Raw genomic sequence first — 15,913 nt, 5'->3', positions numbered from 1 at the left:
GGCGCCGCTGAGCCCACAGAGCAATTACCCCAGGTGAGAGGTGACAAAGTCAGAGGAAGGAAAAAGAGAGGAGGGAGTAAGAGAGGTGGAGGTCAAGTGAAAAGAGAGAAGACAACAGAGAAGAAATGGAAGAGAGATGGAGGGAGGTGAGGGTCAACACCTGGGCCACAGTGAGAGGTTACAGTATCAATGAAGTTAACACTGGTGACTTTTGGATTGATTCGATGTCAAACTGTACAACTGTATATCCTACTGGAGAATCAGAAAGATTTAATCCAGTTGCTTAACCTCTGCTAGTCCCAGTGAAGTTAACAGCCTCTTTCTGTGGAGACCCTGTTCGAGGAATAGTTCAGCACATTTTTGAAAATGTGCTTATTTACAGAGCAACACACTTGCTCAATTCAAAATATACCGACCATCAACATTTTATGACAAAAGCTGTTCATCTGTCCATTTAGCAGTTCTGTGCAGCAAGTTGCCCGCTACAGTGAGCGAACAAAGGATAATGAATATATCTAGCAGGCCAAAATAATATTCTGTTTTTTTCTGGTTTGTGTCTCTATGAAAGCTGTGGGGAAAAGACTAAAGAGGCCCTGTGTCTATTTCAACAACACTGACTGATCTAGCAAGTAGCCGGTGAGAGTAAATGGGTGTAAGTGTACCAGTAGAGTATTAACAAACTAGAAAATCTGAATCTTTCCTTTTAAAATGGGTAAGGCAGGGATTTAATATTCCATAAAACTAGAAAACTCGTAAGAGGCAAAAATAGGACATTTCCCACTGCAGAAATTTAAATTTCTTGTGCAGGTTGTGATCACAGGAACTGCCCCTGTAGAACCTCTTTTAAAACTGCTTTAGTGAGAGAAAATAAACACCTGCTGCAGGGTTGAGACTTTTGAGCAGCTCTAAAAACTGCTGTGCAGGTCTCAATCCTGACTGATTAACCTCAGAAATTACATCAAGCACCATTTTTTATGCTATTTCGATATCCCCATCTTCTCCTTTCAAACATTGTCATCAACAATGTAAAACTCCCTAAATAGATAATATAACAAATCCTCCATTGGTCTAGTTCCTATGTGCTCATGGAACTAGAGTCACATCCAGTAACTGGGATTGAATCTGTCAGATTCTATGCCACAACAGAGACAGTGAGACTGAAAGGACCTCCTGCAGTGGAAAGATGCAAAAAAAAACAACCAAAAAACAACAACAAACTTTTAGGTCCCATTCCGCATCTGGATACATTTCCTGGAAAATGACATAAAAATCCTTGGCCTGTGTATTTATGACTGTTATGTCACACCCAGGGTATTGACAAATTTGTCTGATTTTCCAGGAAGAGATGGAGTTCAATGAGCTTTCAACTTGCTGCATATTTTTTGAGAATGTGGTCACATTGTACTGACAGCATTTACTCCTGCTAAGATCCCAATCATAATGCAAGACTGACCACCTCCTCATGTCATCTAACTAATCATACTTCATTCTGACCTGCGTGTAGCACTGTCACCTCACAGCTCCAGGGTCCTGGGCTCAAGCCTTGATCATGGGTCTTTCTTTGTGGAGTTTGCATGCTTTCCCTGTTTCTGCATGGGTTTTCACCATGTTCTCCAGTTTTCCTCTCGCAGTCCAAAGACATGCTGAGGTTAACTGGTAAATTGCCTGTAGGTGTGAATGTGAGTATGCTGTCTGTCTGTCTGTCTGTCTGTCTGTCTGTGTGGCCCTGTGATAGACTGGTAACCTGTCCAGAGTGAACGGTGCCTTTACCCTAAGTCACCCTACAAACCCTACAGAGGATAAAGTGTCATATAGAATCTGTATAGATGTATTCTATGTGCTCTTTCACTTGCTTTCTACGAGGGTTTTCCTTATGCAAAACCAGATTACAGTTAAAAATCGGCTGTGAATAAGATATCAGTTGCTATTATGCTGCAAGTTCCAACACTTTCGTAACACAATATCTGTAGTGTTTCAACCATTTTTTAAGTCACAGAAACATCCTGCAACAAGTTGCAATGAGTAAAACCACAGGAGTGCGTCGTTCGGTGTTTGCTGTGCAGATTGGACAGTCACATGAAACATGAAACACTTGTTAAAATATAAAACAAATGGCACACAGCTTAAATTCTGTTCTTAAGGACTGCTTGCATGGGCGTATTAGCAAATGCATTAGGATGACACTGAATTGACGATACACTCATTTATAAAAAGCTGTTTGGGAAGGACTATGCAATTAAAAGCATTCCTCAGCCAATTTTATACAAGCTGAGTTAATAGCAGGTATTTAGACACACCATAGGCTCTGTGGTGCAATAATTAGTCATATTCATTATAAGTGTTCTGCCATTGATCTGTGGACAAGCAGCGCATATGACTTCGAGCTGATCTTCAATCCAAGCCAGACCCAGTTTCCCCCCAATTTTCCCTGTGACTACCTGATGTTCAACCAGTGATGTTTTATTTTTCTTCCTTTCAAAGCAGAATCCTTGAGACTTAAATTAGGCCCTAAGGGTGCCAGCAGATCGATAGGCTCACTGCAGGTGCACGCCAACAGGAACAACAAGAGTAGGCATTTTGCCTCTCCTTTCACTGGAAAAAAAACCATGCTTGATTGAGAGCGATGAGTGAAGAGAAATGTGTGAGTTCATGTCCACCACCACCACCACCACCACCACCAGTTTCCAGTGTTGCATTTTGTTCCTGCAGCCTGTGTTCATTAGCTGACTGTGGTATTGACCATGTTGTACAGCAAAACGGAGATCAAGCTGGGTTACAACAGGGACACTTGAATTCCCGAAAACAAACTGTTATTGATTTGTGTAACTAAGTTGAATAAGCAGTATACAAAAGGCTGCTTTGAAGGCCCAATACCATGTCAGAATCCAGTACCACCTCTGCTTCCATTTTACTGCATGCTGCTGTTAACACCAGCTGGCCTTATTGACTATTTGGAGTATTTATGCATAAGTGGATCCACTTTAAGTGTAACAAGGGTGTAGTAGGCTGTGTGTGAGACTGGGATTTATGGATAACACTGAACAAATGCCATACTGGAACACACAATATTTTTATAGGGCAAATACACAGTAGGATCTTTTTTTTAGTGGAAATTACCTGTTACATTAATAACAACACAACTCTGTTGCATAAGAAAAGCTCAGAAATGTATTCCTAGCAGGGAAGAAAGTACTTTGAAATGGTATTTTTTGGTACATCATTAAACGCTCTAAATCTGGACTGGTGAATTTATTTTGTGGCAATTACCTGCTCTGTAAAGCAGGGCAGCCCACAGCTATTCAATGTCATAAGTGGGCATTTAAAAAAAAACATACTGAATCATTAAAATGTTTTACAACGTGCATCATGCTGCAAAGGAAGGACACCATCGAGGTGTACAGAACATTTATTGTATTCAAAAAATAAAATGAAACTGATTAATGAAAGCACACTCACTGCAGCATCTATATAGCTCAGATGATATACAAATGGTAAATGGAAGATGTTTTATGACTTATTTGTGACTATTTGTTTTCATATTTTAAATGAAAATGATTTCACTGGAGTAAGTTAAATTATCTTATTTTTTCACAGCGGCCTTTATGCTTTCTGAATTTTGCAGAATAGAATGCTAAGGAAATCTCAATACACACCACATGGGGATCACCTGATTGAATGAAATAATCATACAGGTCAAAAACAGTTTTGCAGAGAGCTGTGATAGTAATGCCAGTGCTCAGAATGATTTTAAACATTTGATCATTCCAAAGCAAATGTGGACACATCGCATCACAAATACTTGCTACTTGCATTCTGCTTTCTGACCTTGCTGGTTTCATACTAAGGATCACAAGTTGTTTCATCATTCATTCTGTGAGCTCATAAATAGGATTAATCAGTCAGATAAACAGCTCATACAGTGTTAGAGTTGGAAGGGGGCTGCAAATTTCATATACTATGGTCACAAATAAGATAGAACTGTCTTGAGGAAATACACACTCATGTGAATCAACAGATGACTTGTGCCCACCAGAAATATCTACAGTGCACAACAGAAATGAATACATCCCTGTGATATATCATCCACATTTAAACATTATTTCTGAGTAGAAGAGAAGAGTGCAATTGTGAGGCTTTAAACGTGTATGTCAGTGTTGCTTTGATTCAGAATGGGCCTATGCCATTCAAAAATACATTCACTCAGCCTATACAACAGACAGTGAGAGCTAAAAGGTTATGTTTAAAAGCAAATGTCAAACAGGGATTTCAATATGCTTTTGTTTTTTAAAGCTCAAGTTACATTCTGAAGTGGTCAGGGACGTTTATGTAAACTTCAATTAGTCTTCAAGAAGGACTGACTTAGAATACGTCTTCTTTCCTTTCGGCTTTTCCCTTCAGGGGTCACCAAAGTGAATCAATTGCCTCCATCTAACCCTGTCTGCTGCATCTTCTTCTCTCACACCAACTGCTTTCATGTCCTCTTTAACCACATCCATAAACCTCCTCTTTGGTCTTCCTCTAGGCCTCCTGCCCGGCAGTGGGAAACTCAGCATCAGCGCTGACTTAGAATACGTGATGAATGAAAAATCTCTGCAATCACTGTTGGCAAATGGCAAACAACGCAAAGTTGCAAACATCGTTTGAATCAAGAAAAATCAACACCGTCTTCTGTACTGGCTGAAAATCTAATCTCATGTGATTTTTTTTCTACTTACAGGTGGTCACAAATTCCTGTAGTTTAAAATAGAGAACACCCAAGTGAAATTATTTGCATCTTATTTGAGACAGCAGGTTTGCTGATGTGAAACGGGCAACTTCTGCACTTGCCACACTATGACGTTTGTTTCCAATCTTGTTTTGGCTTTTGATTTCTTAAATCGCAGTGTCTACCTGTGATCCCTCATCACAAGTTGGATATGGACATGAAATGTGGAAAGTGCAAATAACGGCAGTTGTTCTCATATGTAGTGACAATATTTCATAAGAAAAATGTAAAAAATGTCACAAAACATCGGGGAAAATAGCATCATTCTCTGTAACAGCAACATTTTTCATACACCTTTAATCATCCAGTGAGTTATTTTGTAAATCCCTGGGGTGCACTGTCTTCCACATTTATAATTATAGTGCTTTGACATGCTGGCATCACGATTTTTCTTACTACACATTAATCCCTGCATTCTTTCTGTTTTAGCTGATCTGCTTTTATCAGCTGCTTCACAGGCTGTCTTCATTTTTTTTTAATCTTAATGATAAAGAATAATATTTCACTTCATTTATCTGACATGGACAGCACTGATCAAAATAAAAAGGGACTGTAAATGAGTTAGTTAGCCCAAACAGATGGTATATTTTTTGTGTTGTCCATGGTGAACTTTCCCCACTGTGGGATCAATAAAGTTTATCTTTGTTTATCTTAAAAAATTAAAATGAAATTGCATATCATCTAAAATTCGTGACATATACACAACATAATAAATATCATACTGACTGAGGCATACCTCAGACTAATACTGTACAGACTCAGCAACAAGATGACACAATAGTAAATAACAAATCACCGAATTAAAAAAAAGCAGAAAATAATTGTATGTTAAAAAAGAACAACAAGAATTAATTTTGGAAAATTGTAAGTCTTTAGTTTATACAAACTTCAGATGAAAATGAACATGTCAGGTTTTAAGTGACACTCGTGATTTCAGCTTCATAATCCTGGTTCCAGCTTGTTGATTTGTCAGCTGAGTCCATAATACCGCATGTTCCCACCTCTTCTGTCTCCCTATTGGCTATTGGTTGTTGAGAAACTTTTCCTTGCCTGCTATTGGCTGTACGGCGTAGCGGGAGGGACAATTTTCAGGAAGTGAAGCGGTTGTTGTTTCTGTTTCACTGTGGAGGATCACCGAGGAAGAAGGGTGACATTTCAAGAACACTACGATATTAATTACAAGAGCTTATCGATGTGTTTCTGAACAAAGGGCCCGACGACATACGGCTTCAGAAGTCGTTGCGTATTTTCGCTTGTAAGTGATACTTCAGGCCGCCTTACTAGCTAAGTTAGCTGCTTATTAGCCAGGTAGTTCATGCTGTGCCGTTAGTCGTCCCAATGTTTGTCTGTTGCTCACCAGAGTTGTGTAAACCTGACTGCAGTGTATCAGACAGTTTTGTTGTGTTACATCCTGCTGTACTTGTTGTGCTTTATCTGACTAGCTAACCTCAACAAAGTGCTAACAAGCAAAACTACATAGCCAGAATAGACATGCTTTAAACTGACTGCTCAAAACTACCGCACAGTTAACAGCAGAAGTGAACACGCCTTTGTGCAATATTACTTCAACGTATTATGTTTTCTTCTTCTCACCGGACATAGAGGCTAATGATATGTATGCCCTTCACACTTTCTGAGCTGTCACTAAAACCTCTCTCATTTCCATTTATAATCCTTGAGCCAAGTCTGTATGTCTGTGGTGTTGTTTTAGGAGAATGACCCCTGCAGCTCTGGTTAGTTGTACTATAGCTCGTTCTCCAGATTACTGCTGCAACTCTGTTTCTACTGATTTTTAGTGGTCACTGATATTTTCTTTTACAATCAGAATTTTTTACTTCTTCTGGAAATTCTTCATATGGAGCCATGATATAGACATGCATATAGATACAGTCTATAGATTTAAATCTGACAAAGTTGTGCTGTCCACAGGTCATTTCATAAGCATGTTCAAGCATTATTTACAAGCCCTCTGGCTTGTCTGTCAGCGATCATGGATCATGGATTCACTTTGGTTGCATCCACTTTGTGACCTGGGTTTGTGGTATGGTCTTTTGAAAGAATTTGTTTTTGATTGTTCAGGCTGTCACAAATTAAATCTGAGATTAAAAAGATGACTAAAAATACCACAATTCACAGTGGGGAAGAACTGTGCTTTAATTCCTAACAACTCATACAACTCAATCATACATCAGATTTTTAAAGCTGAAATTTAAAAAAAAAAGACATTTGTGGATGTTGTCTCTCATTTATCCGTTAGATAACTTGAGTAGCACAGGGCAGCTTTGTGCCAGAGAGACTGGGTGTTGTTTCAGTTTTGTTTTCATATTAGACAGAATCGAAAGAAGAAATTGCACAATCACTGTTACTTCATCTATTACATTGTTATCTCCCAAACATATTTCAAGAATACAGCTTTGTTCTGATGTTTGTGACCACTGCCAGGGCACATCATGTAATTTCTCTTTTGTGTTTTGTCTCAGTGTATAGATGGATTTTTATAATATTTTATAATATATTTACATGTTTTCTGAAACATTCTTAGTTTTAATGGCTCCTCCAAAAAAGAATGCATTACCTAAACCACTCCCAGATGGCTTCATACTGACAGACACCGAGAAGAAAAAATGGAAGCTGGGGACAATCATCGGTCAAGGTGGATTTGGACTGATCTATCTTGGTAATGAGCACGTTGTGTGTAATGACATGCCGATACACACACGCCCTGTATATTCACACTTCATCACTTAGCTATGTACATGTAGCAGACTGGTTTTAAGAAGTCCCTGTGTTTTTGCTCCACATACACAGATTGTTTCTGGGGGACACTCTGATTGATCTGTTTCTTTGTTGTGAAAGCTGTTTGCCCCGATTGCTAGAAAAATGTCAGTGCATGGCATGTACTGCAAATGTTCCCTACCCCATTAATTGACATTTGTCGTCCAATCAGCTGTAGTTCCTTAGATTTACAAATCTATTAGTCCCAAGTACAGTATTTTGTAAATGACTTTCTAGTCTTGGATATATTTGAAAACTCCAAGTGACCTACATAACATATATATACTTTGGAGCCTGCATGTTGTCTCATCTTCCCTGTCTGTCTTCTGCCATCTTTAAGCCTCCAAGGACATAGACAGACCTGTTGCAATGGACACTGACTTTGTCATAAAAGTGGTGAGTATATTTGTGCTGCCTATACGTCTTCAGGGACACAGAAATGCTTTTTGAAATTTTAATGTAACGCAGGATGTCCTTACCGCGCTTCTCTGTTGGAAGCAGAGAACAGTTGTTACCATGGTTAAAGACAAGAATGGATGGGTAACTTGTTTACAGAAAAGTAATGTTTCCCCCTTTTTTTAGTTTCAACTTCACAAAACATCACGTGACTTAGCCACTGTGAGAAATCATGTAAAAAATTTTCACAAATGATGACCAGAAGTAACATTTGACAGTGGAGCTGACTGGAACCTTAGTTGATGTGATTGTTCCTCCAACCTTTGCACTTCAATTTGTGGGCAGTAAAGGGTCCTCAGCTGGCATAAATGTATTGCATGCTGACTGGTTGCTAGGTGTTGTTGTCCATTTCCACTTGCCGTAGCTGGTTTGTGGTAATCATAAATTTTAAATTTAGTTTAGGCAATTTTATATTCAGATTCAAAGTAGTATATTTTCATCACTTGTTGGGCTGAAACGATTCCTTGTGTTATTTGAGTAATTCGATTACTGAAATTCCTCAAGGAAAAATTGTCTGAATTAAGGCTTCATTTAATCCACTACATACTAGACCGCAGGTCACTAACTGACAGACCGCGGTCTGAGTCCGGACCCAGACTTATTCCTATACGGACCCAGACCTATATTCAATAAATTATAAGCAGATTTTAAATTTGTCTGGATGCTTCTATTTTCACTGGTGCAGCTTTTCTAGTGTTCACGTCCTTTAGCAGATCAGAGGACTGAACTACGAAGGCAGTTTGACATCATCAGACTTTTGTTGTGCAAGTCAGCTTGACAAAAAGTAGAACACTCAGAGATAACAGATATCACAAAGGAGGTTTTCAACTTTCTTTGTTAAATGCTTGCTAAATTCAAGTTTTCAGAAGGGAAACTGGACACTTACACCTCCTCTTGGAGGTGTAAAGCCTGTCTTCAGGCTTTAGAAGCTTCTGATGGGAGACTTTAACCAATCACAGGGCTTAAGACCAGATCAGGTGAGAACATATAAAGAGTAGTCCATTACAGGCAAAGGATGTGGTAGAAACAGTGTCAGAAACATTTGGGAGGTTTCACAAATATGAAACCTCCATAGAATAAAAACTTTATAATTGAGAGTTAAAATTAAAAACGTAAAAATAGAAAGTTAAAAAACTTTCTTAAGTCTCTGCTAGTTCCAGAGCAAACTCGCAGTAACAGCATCATTTTCAAAAGATGCTGTTTACACCAGGAAACATCACATAGCGCCCCATAAAGCTGCAAATTACGTTTGTCATGCTTAGTTTTTGTACGTATTATACAAACAAGATCAAATGTGAGAACATGCAAACTCCATGCAGAAAGATCCTGGGGATCTTCTTGCTGTAAGGCGAAAGTGCTAACCACTATTCCACTGTGCAGCCCACTTTTAGAAACTAGAACTGGATGTTAGTCTCATACATGGAGTGTTCAATGCAGGTTCCCATTGTCATGAAGTTGTCATGAACACAAAGGCTAACCACGGATAAACTGAGCTCCATGATCATTACCTAAATGATCTGCATAAAAGGACAAAAATGATTGTGATGGAAAACTGCCAGGTAGACTGTATCCGCAACGTTTAATCCTGACAGTACAACTAATGTCCACTATTACTGTTAGCAGATGTGACAGTCCAGTATGAAACTCTTTTCTTCAGTGTAGTAATTTGCACTCTTACTAAAAAGGTGGAAAAACAAGACACTGAGAGAAGACAATTTCTCCTTTCACACCTCTTAAATAAAACAGAATTTCCTCTAGTTTGCCATGTTTCATGCCAGCATTTATGTCATTTTGCCTTTGAAAGCTTTAAAAAGGAACATATTACCCAGGCAGTTGTATTTGGCCAAGTGACATGATGCTCATTGGTTGAGACAGTACGTCTTATCACAGTTTTATATTGTGAATTAGACACAGACAGTTACCAGCTACAGCTGTAGCCAGTGATAATGAAATGGTTAATACTGTGCACTTGTACATGCAGGAGTACCAGAAGAATGGCCCCCTGTTCTCAGAGCTCAAGTTCTACCAGAGGGCAGCCAAACCAGAAAGCAGTAAGTAGCACCACCCGTCCAGAGTCCCGGCAGCTCACTGGAGCACAAGTGCATTTGACTGATGAAGTGGCTGCAGACACAGAGGCTTTGCTGCCTGCCGCACTGTAATTAATAATAAGCCAAAGCAAACATGCACCTCAGTGGCAGTTGGACCCCCCTCTCCGTGCTTGTCTGAGTTCTCTAACGCCTTCGTTTGGAAAGGAGCAAGGGAGAGGAAGCCACTCACATGTAATGATGCCCGGGCCTCTGCTGAGCCCCTGACCACCTGCCAGCCTGGTTGAGAGCCAGTCAGGCCAGACGCCATCAAGCCCTGAGCCAGGCCCATTGCTTTGTCTGGTGTGTGTGTGTGTGTGTGTGTGTGTGTGTGTGTGTGTGTGTGTGTGTGTGTGTGTGTGTGTGTGTGTGTGTGTGTGTGTGTGTGTGTGTGTGTGTGTGTGTGTGTGTGTGTGTGTGTGTGTGTGTGTGTGTGTGTGTGTGTGTGTGTGCCCCTGCATGCGTGCACGCACACATGTGCATGTATTTACAGTTGTGTGTTTGTAGTTTCAGTACTTTAAGATAGATATTTGTAAACATGCATTGTTACCCTCACAAGAACAAATCTGATTTTTGGACAAAACATTTGCTAACTTTTTCTAGAGTGTTCAGACTCCCCAAGAGAGGCAGGGGCTATTGGTCAAGGCTAGACAAGCATAATACTCTGAAATTGTAGGGAGAAATAACATCAAAAGTTTTTGTAGTTACCTGCCACCCCCCTCAAACTTATGTCAGTACAAATAGGTGGTCCATGTTGCCAGGGTTTCTGCTTTGTCAAAACAGCCAGTGCAGTTATGAGTTTTCCTGTAGTTAGTGGTCTGACTTCTTTCTGCCCAGGCTTTTCAGGTGTAAACACCCAAATGTGAGTACCTCAATAATGAAAATGACACATTCACATAATTTTTTCCTTCTGTAATTTTGTTTCAGTGCAAAGATGGAAGAAAAACAAGAAACTGGACTTTCTTGGCATCCCGACATACTGGGGCTCTGGACTTGCAGAATATAATGACCTCAGGTACGGACATAACTAATATTTGTAGCTAGCATGTTATTAGACAGTTGCATCAGGTCAATTCCTTTTTTGAGTGTAAAAACATCAGCATTTGTCTCTATATTACTACGTTTCTGTGGGTTAGCTGGAACCCAATCAGACCTTTCTAATAAGTACTACCATATGATGCATCATTATTCAACTTGAGAATGTTGCTCTCATTAAGATTTTGAAGTTGTGATGTCATAGACAAAAAACGTTGCCAATACTCTCTGTAAAGTTCACTTCTGTGCTTTAAATCCAGGTTTCATGGTAGGAAAAGGTCTGCCTAACCGAAACTAAGTAGCTGAACTGTTGTTTTAACATTGGCCTGTCTTTGGCGGCGAACAAACTGTGCTGGCCATTCTTACTTGGACGTACGGACTCTCAAGAACAGGAGCATTCTTAATGTGCAATTGGAACACCAGCGTACTTAATCACGTCACCACTCTGGCTCATCTACTCTGATTACTGTGAAAAACAACAAATTGTAATCAGATGATCATTTAAATATATATTGTGCAATTGGAACGTATTGGAATATATATATATATATATGTATATATATATATATATATATATATATATATATATATATACATACACGTGTGTGTGTGTGTATATATACTGCCTTAACCATAATAGTGTCATTTTGAATTCTTCACCTGTTTTATACAGTTATCTTGATTAAGTGCACAAGAGGACCTGCCCTCTCCAGTATTTCAGTGTGTGAGTGATTGAGAGAGTGAAAGAGAACGTGGACTAGCAATCACAGCATAGCCTATTTCACACATTGTAAGTTGTCTACAGCTTTCTTTGTCTTCGTCACTGCTTTGTCACTTTTTGACGTGACGCGTCTAATTCATGACACTTTCATTTAAGCTTTTCCAGACCCGCCTAACCAAAAGCATCTGTACATTGGCCTTAGATGTTGGACAGAATTGTCTCAAACTCCAGTAGTTCAAAATAATGTCTACTTTGTGTCTTCCAATTTGTATTCACTTCCTTAGTGTGTCAGTATTTTAGCATTTTCTGTTGTTGTTGTTAGCCTGATTGACACAAAGTTGCAGCCTGCAGCAATCTGGAAAAGACAATTAATAAAGCAGTATTTGACAACATGCAACCATCCTCCTGCAGCTTTTCCCTCTCTTTTTTCTGTTCTAAGCCCCTCCCACTAGTTTAGCATGAGCGTCCAACATAGAAAGGTACTCAAGCCAAAAGTCAACATTTCTTATTTTGACTGTCCTTGGTGAAGAAAAAACTGTGATTGAGTAAAATCTCCTGTCACTGGCTAAATTTTGTTAAGTCCAGGGGGCGGCATGGCTCAGTGGGTAGAGTGGCCGTCTTGTAACTGGAAGGTTGCCGGTTCGATCCTCGGCCCGTCGTGCTCATGTCAAGGTGTCCCTGAGCAAGACACCTAACCCCTAATTGCTCGTGGTTAGCGCCTTGCATGGCAGCTTCTGCCATCAGTGTGTGTGTGAATGGGTAAATGTGACATATCATGTAAAGCGCTTTGGATAAAAGCGCTATATAAATACAACCATTTACATTTACAAGTCTGAAAATGGAACCAGGAGGTGGTGGAGATGTCTCGTTTCCTCTCAGACCACTTGAATTACGTGATACTGAAGGATTATTTTGGATTTTTGGCCGAAATGCTGTAATGCTAGCCTCTTTTCTACCATGATGTCAACAATGTTATGTATTCTTAGGTTTTTGTTTGTGAGTATTATGAAAAGGATAGGTCTCTATGTCACTTAGATTTTATTCCAGTCCAATCCCATCCAGCTTTATTTGTATAGCACTTTTACCAATCACTGATTGACCCAAAGTGCTGTACATACATGTACACAGGACAAGGCAAATAAAATCAGCACTAAAAGCAAATAAAATACACTATCGATGCACTAAAAACAAATAAAATCAGAGATACATAATAAAAGCACTAAAAACAAATAGAATCACAAAATAAAAGGCACTAAAAAACAAATAAAATCCGAAACACACAACAAAGGCACTAAACATAAATAAAAGAGTGTCTCATGCTGGATCGAAAGCCAGGGAACAAAAGTGTGTTTTAAGATGCGTCTTATTGGTCAAATAAACATCCCTTTATGCCTCAGAATATGTCTAATGAAATTCCATTATAGCATTTATTGCAAGTTTAAAAAAAAACAAAAAAAACATGTAAGTTTTGGATACTAAATGTCAGAGTAAGACCTTCTACTTTGGAGTTTGTAGCACTCTTAGGGCAAAAAGCAGTCTGCATATTAGGTATTAGTAGACAGGGTTGTGTCAGAATGAGTAAAAAAAAAAAGGAACTGAGCTTTACGTCTCCTGCTCAGTTATCGTTTCATGGCCATGGACCGACTGGGCATGGATCTTCAGAAGGTCTGTGAGCACAATGGAGGCCGACTGAAGAAGGCCACTGTACTGCAGCTCGGCCAACGACTGGTGAGATAATCTTCACCGAACATGATCTTTTTCTGTCCATTGATTATTGGATAAAGTAGGTGGATGGAGCTATAGCACCAGCTGCTCAGCCAGCAAATTTGCATTCAAATGCAAGTTTAGCAGATAATAATCCCTCTTTTCCATCAAGTGAACCTTTTTGATATGTGTACTCACTTCTTTTCATTAGTCTGCTCATCATAATTGTCATTCTTGTTTTGTGTGTTTTTGACTGCTGTGCCAGGTGGATGTTCTGCAGTATATTCATGAGAATGAGTATGTCCATGCAGACATTAAAGCTGCCAACCTCATGCGGGGTTACAGAGATCCTGAACAGGTTAGTCCACCGCACATCTCTAGAAATTATCCTGCATGTGCACACGAGTGAAGTCTGCTCAGTTGTATAGAATTCAAACTTTTTGCAGGCAATTAAGGGTTTTCCTTCTGTGTGCTATTTTCATTAATAATGTAAATGATCAGTTATCAGCTGTCCATTTTAATGAGGTTTATGCCTCTAAGAAGGCAGGACAAATGCGCTTTTTTTCTGAATAGCTTTATAATTATAGTGTGTGCGTGTGGTCTGTTCTGTGCTGTAGGTCTACCTTGCAGATTATGGGCTGTCCTACAGATATTGTCCTGATGGAGCCCACAAAGAATACAAGGAAAACCCTAAGAGGTGCCATGATGGAACAATCGAGTATACCAGCCTTGATGCCCACAAAGGACTTGGTAAGAGTTCCAGTTCATAAGCAGATAAACACAAGAGGAAATGAAAGGCCTGACTGTGGATTTCTACATATGTGGTGATCACATTAATGATCATGTTGTTTGAACTGTATGTATGACAATCTAGTTGATCGACAGAGATGATGTGCTGCAGCAAGCTTTCCAAGCAATAGAGAATTGAAACATTTTGGAACAGTGGATTTTGGCCATAAAGCTAAACATCATCGAAAAATGCATATGTCCAGGGACTATGCTAGTTGGTGTGCAACAACTCCTGTCTGGTAAAATGCACAGCTGTGTTTGACATTTGTTCATAAGACATTATGTCCCACAAAATGATCAATCAGCAACTTGACTAAAAAAATATTGGAGCTAATGCGGTTAGACCAGACCAGTTACAAAGCGATTCTTCTTGCATGCAACTTGCCCGTGGTACAGACTCTGTGGTTTTCGCCAGCTGACCAAAGTTCTGAGACTCAGCTAAATATCCAGCAGGTCTTGAGGTGGGTCAGTGGACAGGCTGATAGTCAATGACATACAAACAGGTAACAAATTAAAGGACAAAGCTAATATGAAATGTGTGCCATCACAACAGCTTTAATGTGCATTTTTTATTGATTCTCCAAGTGTCTGGAACTCTACTGAAGTGTTGAACACCAGTCTTCCAAAAGACATTTCCTCACTAAGTATTTTCATGATGGCGGTAGAGAGCAACTTTCCTTTAATTTGTCACATGCCTACATTTAGGTCAGTTTCAAGTATGTCAAGTGTTGACAAGGCAAGCAATTGTTCGCAGTTATTCCATCATTATTCACAGTTATCTTTTAGTTCATCAGCAAACCCAGAAACTGATCAATATATTGCACTTTATGCAAACCGTGACTGATGATAAGAAAGAGCTGAAATGACTAAGTCACACCATAAGTTCTAAGAAGGACCACCACATCTCTACATTGGCTAGAAACTTTTATTGACTACACAATTCAAAGTAAAATGTTTTTTCTTCTCTTCGGTTGAATTGACAGTAGCCCTGTACAAATTAAATCTACAGCCATTTTCCACACAACTTTGCTTTGTACTCTGAATAACTTAAGCCCAGATTCTAATTATTATTGGCCTAGTTAAGAGAAGTGGAAAAAGAGATATCACCAGGTACCTAAACTGCTGTAAGAGGGACTGTAATTGGCTTATCAGAGAGGCAATAATTATGTTATCCTTAAGCAAGTCATCCACACATGCCTATATCCACATACAGGACAGTTTTGAGATAATGTCCCCCTGTCTTTTTTCTGTATATCAATATTGACTACTTATCTGGATTGCTAAATCACGGTATCCCATATTTGTTCAGTCCCACCGTACGGTCCATATAGTGGCTGTTCTGAACCTTATGATGATTGTAAACAGTCTTACATGACTAGATAGAGTTTGCCAGTTGCCATTTAAATTCCTGTTATTTTCATCCAGAGCTTTTGCATTTCTGATGTTAGTATCCATCGATTATTTAGAAAGTCATAATTTGGATTCTTAAGTCTTTCATTTGAATAATATTTCCAAGGACATTTATGTGCATATTGGTTGAATTGGATCCTTACATGTATGTATTCCACTGCATTGGAAATTACT

At 39.2% G+C, this 15,913-nt stretch overlaps 1 protein-coding gene across 5 annotated transcripts in view; it reads left to right on the top strand.

Annotated features, from left to right (window-relative positions):
* The first annotated feature begins 5,828 nt into the window (after positions 1 to 5,828).
* Positions 5,829 to 15,913, top strand: part of vrk2 (VRK serine/threonine kinase 2) — a 32,175-nt gene continuing 22,090 nt past the window's right edge. For 3 of the 5 annotated variants that reach the window (XM_022206809.2, XM_022206808.2, XM_051959638.1), the window contains exons 1-8: positions 5,831 to 6,020; positions 7,308 to 7,442; positions 7,881 to 7,936; positions 9,978 to 10,047; positions 11,008 to 11,095; positions 13,456 to 13,564; positions 13,806 to 13,898; positions 14,158 to 14,290. In XM_022206809.2, the coding sequence (XP_022062501.1) occupies positions 7,313 to 7,442; positions 7,881 to 7,936; positions 9,978 to 10,047; positions 11,008 to 11,095; positions 13,456 to 13,564; positions 13,806 to 13,898; positions 14,158 to 14,290 (679 nt within the window). In that variant the 5' untranslated portion in view covers positions 5,831 to 6,020; positions 7,308 to 7,312. Of the gene's footprint in view, positions 6,021 to 7,307; positions 7,443 to 7,880; positions 7,937 to 9,977; positions 10,048 to 11,007; positions 11,096 to 13,455; positions 13,565 to 13,805; positions 13,899 to 14,157; positions 14,291 to 15,913 lie in introns of all 5 variants that reach the window. The other 2 variants (XM_022206810.2, XM_022206812.2) reach the window with 2 other exon arrangements.

This window comes from Acanthochromis polyacanthus, chromosome 15, assembly GCF_021347895.1.
Source record: "Acanthochromis polyacanthus isolate Apoly-LR-REF ecotype Palm Island chromosome 15, KAUST_Apoly_ChrSc, whole genome shotgun sequence".
NCBI lineage: Eukaryota > Metazoa > Chordata > Actinopteri > Pomacentridae > Acanthochromis > Acanthochromis polyacanthus.
This window is presented reverse-complemented; position numbering and strand designations above follow the sequence as displayed.